The sequence below is a fragment of the Siniperca chuatsi genome, linkage group LG9, assembly GCF_020085105.1.
Source record: "Siniperca chuatsi isolate FFG_IHB_CAS linkage group LG9, ASM2008510v1, whole genome shotgun sequence".
In the NCBI taxonomy this organism is placed as follows: Eukaryota; Metazoa; Chordata; class Actinopteri; order Centrarchiformes; family Sinipercidae; genus Siniperca; species Siniperca chuatsi.
In genome coordinates, this window is record NC_058050.1 from 7,786,590 (window position 1) to 7,794,629 (window position 8,040).

Consider the following 8,040-nt stretch of genomic DNA (forward strand, 5'->3'; position numbering starts at 1 on the left):
ACAATCAGGGTTATAATCATTATGTCATTGTCAATAAATTCACACTGTTGTGATTTTGAGCTGTCCTTTGTCGTTTTGTGTGTTTTATTCATGTTCAGTTCTTCATTGTGTAAGAATGATATGTTGAAATAAAGACAAAGTATAAAAAATGATTGTGTCATGTACATAAAGTCATGATATACAATAGATATGTTTTGTGGCAGGGTAAAACACCGGGAGCAATGCAACTCTTCGCTGTCCAGACATAATAAACCTCATCAGATTACATTATATTCATCTTTAACTAATGCATATTGGAACACCTTGACTGTCAAAGAGGTTTTTAATCCTGGCTACTATTCTGCTGCTCTCAAAGGGATTTAATTTGGTTCAACTGCAGGTTCCTGTGTATTATGCAAAAACTGAATGTGTTGAAAATGAGGGGCTAATTATTCCATTTGAGAGGTTGTAATTACATCCTTTAGACTGAGCAATGGATATTCTAAAGTGGCTCCCTCTCCTTAGAGAAGGATTTCCTGGGTTGAAAGAAGTGCAGCTCAGTAAGCCGTGCAATAGATTGACCCACGCAGTCTTGGCCTTTGCTGTGGGAATCTCCAATGCTCTTTCCAGTTTATTCCAGGAAAATTCCCATTTTCAGATTAATCTTTACAAGTATTAAGCAATGCCTCAGTACAGAATACATATTGCTCTCATACATTGTAAAAATGATGGTCTCCACCAGCAGCAGCAGCTTGTTCATGTGTGGAATTATGTGTTCTGTCTGCGGAAAGTAATTTAATTTAAAAGTTCATAGTTGATTTAATATTGCTGAACAGACAGTGGGCCCCACAATCAAAAATAGATCATAGTGCTGCAATACTGGGGGAAATTCTCTGAAGAGGAGAAATGAGGAGGTCAAAACTTCCCCACTGGAGTTAGGTAACTGCTGCCAGGAATGGGCTGGGCCTCCCAGAGTGATGAGGCAACACTGAGCCCAAGTGTGTATAAATACCAGAACTCTGCATACTCAACCATCAGACAGTAGAAGGAGCTGACAAAGGTCACCAAAAGATCTGAAGAAATCCACTTGCCCAGACAATCACCATCCATCACTGGACCTGAAGAATAAATTGAAGATATTGTGGTGCTTTTTGGTGGCCTGACACCCATGAGAAAGAAGACCTATCAACTCTGATCTTCAAAGGACTTAATAACTAAACCATTTAACCTCCCTTAAAATGAAGGCATTCAGCATTGCAGTTGCAGTGACACTCGTGCTCGCCTTTATTTGCATTCTGGAGAGCTCTGCTGTCCCATTCAGTGGGGTAAGAATTTGACTTAACGTACTTCATTTGCTTATTAGCTATAAATGTTTTGTCAGGATGCTAAGATGTGGCTCCTAAATGTGCATAATTCATTAACAGGTGCAAGAGCTGGAGGAGGCAGGTAGCAATGACACTCCAGTTGTGGCACATCAAGAAATGTCAATGGAATCGTGGATGGTATGTTCAATTGACTGAATGAATTAAGCCAATTACTGTGAGCAAATTAAAATTTAAGTGGATGTGTTTTCCCCATGGAGTACCCTGGTGCTCTTCCCACACAAGGAGAGGATGAAATGCTGGAGATGAACACCTTGCTCATTTCTCTTGTCTTTCGCACAGATGCCAAATCACATCAGGCAGAAGCGTCAGAGCCACCTCTCCTTGTGCCACTGGTGCTGCAACTGCTGCAAGGGATACAAGGGCTGCGGCATGTGCTGCAAATTCTGAGGATTCCAGCAACAACCATGAAATATTAATTATTTATTAAGCCTTTTGTCTTACCCCAAGAAATGACCTTTTCTTGACCTCTTTCTCCAATGCATTGCCTGTGCTACACTGTTTTGTTTCATTCATAGGTTTGATTAATGGAAGAGCATTGGAAAAGAATTGCTATTCTTTGTATTTATTTTTTGTTTTACTACTTTTACCCTGTAAGTCTTTTTGTAAGCTCAATGATGTGTAAATTTGTTTCTAAAAATAATTCAGATGTGATGTCTGTTTCTTCATCTAAATTAAGTCTAACAAGTTAATATTTGCGGAATAAATAATGAACATTTGAAGCAACTTCAAAGATGTTTTTGTGTTATTAATAAGGAAATATTTAACAGCAATATGTCTTTACTGAATAGGTCTAAACTGAATAACACAAGTTTCATGATCATATGGGCATATGTTAAATATCGTACTTGCTGTACAGTATGTGTGATAAATCATAGTAAGATATTAAAGCTAGGGTAGGTAACGTTGGAAGACTAAGAGACAGCTAGATTTTGAAAGTATTCAACTGAAAAAAGCCACCCCCTTCCTTCAAGCCTGCCTCCAAAGTCACTCCCCCAAAACACATTTTCATGCACAATGAGTGCATGGGCAGAGTGTGCACAGGTAGGCAGGCAGGTAGGTAGACAGGTAGGTAGGCTAGCCAATCATTTCATTTCGGCCAAATTATATTATTGGAGGTTCTTATTACAGGCCTGTGACCCCCACAGATACCGGATTTTTTTCTTGTTTTTTTCAGAGAATTTTATTTATTTAATTCTGTCAGAATGTAAAGAGAATTTCAATAAATATAATATAAAATGCTTTTGAAATACATTACCTACCCTAGCTTTAACTGATAAAAGGCAATTGAACAACTTTGAATTGTAATTATTGTTGTACAATACTTAAGCTATTGTTGAATTTGGTCATGCTGTAGTTGTGCTCAGTGATGTGAATGTAGCATCCAAACACTGTACTAATTTTACATCTTCAGATACTACACTGTATTACTACATTCAATTCATTTGAAATAGATGACACAATACATATCAAGTGTTTATCAATATGCAAAACTTTCATATACTATATACTTTAAATGCATAAAAAGCATATTGTGATCAGCTCAACTTATACAGCTAACACAGTTGGGAAGCAAAGTAATAGAAATCTAACTACACATAGTAGTAGTTCCATACATTCTGTCTGATCTGTGAGAGCAGAGGCACTCATTCAGTATCTGTGTGAAACATGTTTGTGGAAAATTCAAGAAAGTACTGTAATTGTCAGATTACCAGTGTCTACAGTGTGACCTCTTCTTGCTCAGCTAGTTATTGCAGCTACTACTGGTGAGAAAACAATCAGTTAACTCAAAGATGTAGCCCTGACTGTTCCAGCTCAGTGACCGTGATATCTGGCAAATCATTTTAAAGCCAGAGAAAAGAAATACGATTGTGTTTTAGGAGTTCCCATGGTGTTTTCAAACAAACAAACAAAAAAACAGATGGTAGAGATTGAATTCCCTCTCTGGATTATAAATTGAAAATTATTTAATTTATGGACAGTCAGGTTTAACAGTAAGAGGGTTGCTCACATGAATGACTGGCATGTAACCTTCCTTTTCAAGATGTGATGATCAGTGAATCAATATTTCTTTTTCTTGCAGATTATTACGGGCTATGTGTGTCGTATTGAATGCTATTGCTTTTTATTAACTAACTGATGGCGGCAAAAACTATTTTAAGATGTCATGCTGGTGTATGAAGAAACAAGTAGTATTGTTGGTGTAATGAATTTAAGATCTCAAACAGATACTCTTGGTTGTCACAATATCACTCCTCGTATGTCAGACAGAGAAAATGTGCGTGCATGTGTGTGTCAAGACACGCAGCAAGCAGCAAAAAAGGGAAGAGCAGCACACACAGAAACTCAAACTACTTCTACAAGAAAAATCATGCAGACAATCAAAATTGACTGAGTTCTCCCAGGCCGAGTGACACTTGAAATGAGGTAAACCTGGAGTGTATTTACTGTAAAAAAAACAAAAAACAAAAAAAACATTTCATACCAGTGTGCAACTTTCTTCTTTTTCCTTCTTTTTAATTTGTTTCTCGCAGCAATACACAACATCTTGCAATAGCCAAAGAGATGTCCCATGTGGTGTGTGTGTCAGGGGTTAAAAATCACAGACACAGTGACTGAAGACACAATGGAGCAGTGACATATATAATCACTACAGTGCTTCAAACAGCCTTCAAGACTTTTATAACAACTTTTATATAATCCACAGAGACATTAACAAAATCACAAATGTCTTGCAGAATCACTTTCAATAAAGTTTTCTATCTATAATTATGTACAAATGGGTGACAAATTAAAGCAAAAACCACCATAAAGTTTCTTAGTAAGGTGTTGGGCAACTATGAACCTCTAGAACAGCTTCCTTGGCATAGATTGTTTCAGTCTCTTGAACTGCACTGGGGGAGTAACGCCATTCTTCCAAAAGATATTCACTCATTTGGTGTTTTGATAATGGTGGTGGACATTAATTTTCATCACATTACACTTCTGTCCTACCAATATTCTGTCTTCCGTTCACTTCAATTAAAGCCCACACAAGGGATAAATGAATCATGTGTTTCCTGTTTCAGTGTGGTCTCCAGTCAGCAATGGCGGACTCACAGGTTAGTGGTTACCTTTGTTCAACTTTGACTGCGGCTGTGCAGGGTGGGCCAGTAGAGACACTGAAGTGTTCGGAAATGTAGAAGTTATTTTTCTAGCGTGTGCCATCATCCTATTTAGTGCAATATCACACTACCAGACTATAAACTGCAGCATCCCTGTCACAGACTATTTACATTTGTGACCACTCTGCTCAATATCCACATCACATCCTTTTTTGGGGGCTAAGCTCAGGGTAATTTCATTGAACGTAAGGCAAATGTGACCTTTACAATGTTAGTCCAAAATTTCCCATGAGATCTGGTACTGTGAAAGCCATAGCATATGATTCATATAATTTCCATAGTCAAGCCATTCAGTTTATCCACTCACTTATCCAGGTTTCTCCTTTAAATTGTTACCCATATCAAATATAAGAATACAGTTCAAATATACTACGTTCTATCATACTATACTTCACCCATTGTACTGAATAGTGCAGGTTTTAAATGCCTGAATTTATACAAAAAATAGCATGAAAATAGTTGCAGTCACATACTTTGAATTACCATTTATATTAATATTTTGTATAAATTAGTCTTGCATATTTTCCTATTATATCAGACCTTTAAACAGGTGCACCAAGTCTTCTTTGTGAAGTGCAGTGTAACACCACAGCAACAGCATCAAACAAGAATAAACAAGCTCATAATTTGTGATAAACTGTGACCAGCTTGGGCAGCGTGCTAACATAGGAAAGAAACGCCTATTCAGAAAGAAGAAATTTTCCCCACAGCAGACTACGTGCTCATACACACACACACTCACACATACATTACTGCACACATACATTCCTACATTACCAACAGTGGACTATCATTCTGTACCAACCAAGTGTGGACCATTATTTCTAGTCATTTTGAAAAAACTAAAATTAAATAGAATTCCACTCCTTCAACACATGAACGTGCAGTGTGGTGTTTGCCACAGCACCTTACAGGTATTAGGCACAGCAGCAATAGAGAACAGTGAGCCATCCACCTCTAACCAGTGCAATAAATGTAGCTTGCTAACCATCAACTGAAGTCACAGACTAATGATACATTACACCCGTATGGTAGTATGAACATGGTGTTTAAAAATATTAGCTAATGTCCTACTGGCTAGATAGCTAGCTAGCTGTGGCTGGATAAAACACAGCTGGCTAGCCAGACAATTCTGAGTTCTATGCAAACATGAATAGAGCAACTGGGAATTGTTCATAGTGTTTTTAAAGCCAATAAGTTTTCTTTCTTGCCAGAAAGTTATTTTGTTACGTTTCATTATATAAAAGACCCAAAAACAGAACACAGCGAGGGAGAGGACTGGATCATTAGTTCAAACTGTCTTTATTGTAAATGTGACAAAAAGATCACTGGTGGAGGTGTAGTCCATTGGAGCCAGTGAGGAAACCTCCCAACGCGACCTGTGGAGGATCAGCAAGGCTCAGAGGGCAGAGGCGGTGTGAGAGTGTTCTGGAGTTGGCTCGGCGTGGTAGGCAGAGCGTTTTCCAGATCCTCACAGCCAAGTTTTTGCCCAAGTAGAGTGTAGGCCTTTGTTTTATTGTAATTGTGTACATCACATCGCATTCAAAATGCATATAATAAATAAAACATTTGTTTACATTCACCCCATTGTTTGTTTGGTTCATTTTATGATACAGGAATAACAAGATTGAGACTATTACATTGCTTTATTTTATAAGTCCAATATAAAACTTTTTTTAAAATCACATAATTTACCTAATGAGTATTTCCCGTATTCTGCTAACAATTAATAAATATACTGAGTAATTATTTAATTTTATAGGGTTTTTTGGCAGTAAATTATGGAGCTCTTTTGGACAATATTGGAGATATTACTAAATACAAGTTTTAGAGACTGTTTTTGTATATTTGGGCAAATTGGGATCTTGTCTGACTTTCTGCCGACAGATTTGTGTGCAAATGACTCTAACCCCAAGGTCCCTATTCGCCTAAATATAAAAAAGTCTCTCTATTTTATTTAGGAACACCTCCAATGTTGTTTAATACAGTTTCTCTTATGTTTAGGGTAAAGACATACTCCATTACACATTTCACTTATTCACTTTCACCTAAGGCAAGTTATATGACTCACCTATTCCTCTGCTGGCTTGTGTCTTCTCAACAACACTTGTGGGGGCGGGGGTCGCTTTCCTCCGAGCTTGAAGGGTGTCGATGTGGAGCAGTCTTTCTCTAAACTAGGAAAGGACAGATGAACATTATTATTTAATTTTCATTTCTCAGTCATCCACTTGGCTGTAAAGTTAGCTAGCATTTCTGAGTTTGTTTTCTTCTATGCTATAATGAAGCACATGTACAACTAATATTAGCTAGCTAGCTAACAACACTGTATACTGCACAGCGGAGGGACTCGGAGACCCATGTTACTGATCAAACATTCTATTTCAATGATGGCTGTCGAAATGTAGAGCTATTTAACACTTATTTTAACAAAAAATAATGCTTACAGCACCTTTAAAGTCTAGTGTGTGATATATTAACTATGCCAGCAAAAACAAGTATCAAGAGAAAAAGAAGGTGATTTAATTCAAACAGTGCTGGTTAAAATTTTGACATACTTGAGTATCTGCTCTGAAAATCTTAATTGTTGCAATATGATGGTGATGTGATAGGGATATTACAAATGAGCATTATTTTTCTCAGTAGAATCTTTCATCTGGCTTGTGTCTTTTTCTGTCCTTATGCATCTGTGCTGCACTGTGAATGTCACTCCATGGTATCTAAGAGGGGACATCTGTCATTATCTGATAGTGAACAGTGGACTAAATTAATTACCTAAATGTCAATATACCAAGTATTTCCAAAATATATTTGCAGTTCCTTTACTGACTTATATCATAATAGGTTGTTATTGTGTTTGCACACTACACACCTTCAAAAAGCAACAACCCTGCTGGTCCCACTTTACTAGAATTATAAAAACACTAAAGCAATTTTTCAGTAGTGAGTGATGCTAGATTCAAGCTTCGCACATTCACAACCATCTTGGTAACAAACGTTGTGTCACATCAGCAGAAAGTCAGGCAAACTTTTCTCACCATCTAAAGCTTTGTGTTCAGTCGTGGTTGTCTCGGTTTTGTTGTGTTCTTGAAACCTTTTTTAATACACAATTGTAATGATTATAAGAATTATTTTGATTGTTTATTTTTTATTTATCCATGCTGGAGTGTGACTATCGCTCCATGCTATCTAAGAGGGAATTGTGTCATTATGTATCAAACACGGGACTCCTGTTAATCTGTATAGTAAAACTGTGGACCTTTTTTTCTGTTATGTGCATCAACAAACAAATTGCATTATATGACTAGATTGAGGATACAAGTAAGTCTAGTAAAAGTCTGATGTTAGATGTGTTTTGAGTGATTAATTAAAATGAAAAGTAATGATGTTACTGCTGACCCTATTATTTCTCACTTTATCCTGATTGTTTTTTTTTATTATTTTAAAATACTTTTTATTCCCCTACCTTTTCTGGTAGCCTTTCATTTTAGTATAGTGTGAAGCCTGAAACTAGTTAG

The 8,040-nt window shown here is 36.9% G+C and overlaps 1 protein-coding gene across 1 annotated transcript; it reads left to right on the forward strand.

The window, feature by feature from the left end:
• Positions 1-1,002: 1,002 nt before the first annotated feature.
• LOC122881776 (hepcidin antimicrobial peptide) lies at positions 1,003-2,094 on the forward strand. Its single transcript, XM_044208373.1, has 3 exons — positions 1,003-1,304; positions 1,404-1,481; positions 1,644-2,094. The coding sequence occupies exons 1-3, from the start codon at positions 1,218-1,220 to the stop codon at positions 1,749-1,751; spliced, it is 273 nt and encodes a 90-aa protein (XP_044064308.1). The 5' UTR covers positions 1,003-1,217; the 3' UTR covers positions 1,752-2,094.
• The last annotated feature ends 5,946 nt before the right edge of the window (positions 2,095-8,040 follow it).

Excerpts from the sequence above, each read along its gene's own strand:
- LOC122881776 (XM_044208373.1), top strand. The coding sequence starts at position 1,218 with ATGAAGGCATTCAGCATTGCAGTTGCAGTGACACTCGTGCTCGCCTTT. Across the intron at positions 1,305-1,403 it reads CTGCTGTCCCATTCAGTGGG|GTGCAAGAGCTGGAGGAGGC; the intron begins GTAAGAATTTGA and ends ATTCATTAACAG. Across the intron at positions 1,482-1,643 it reads TGTCAATGGAATCGTGGATG|ATGCCAAATCACATCAGGCA; the intron begins GTATGTTCAATT and ends TCTTTCGCACAG.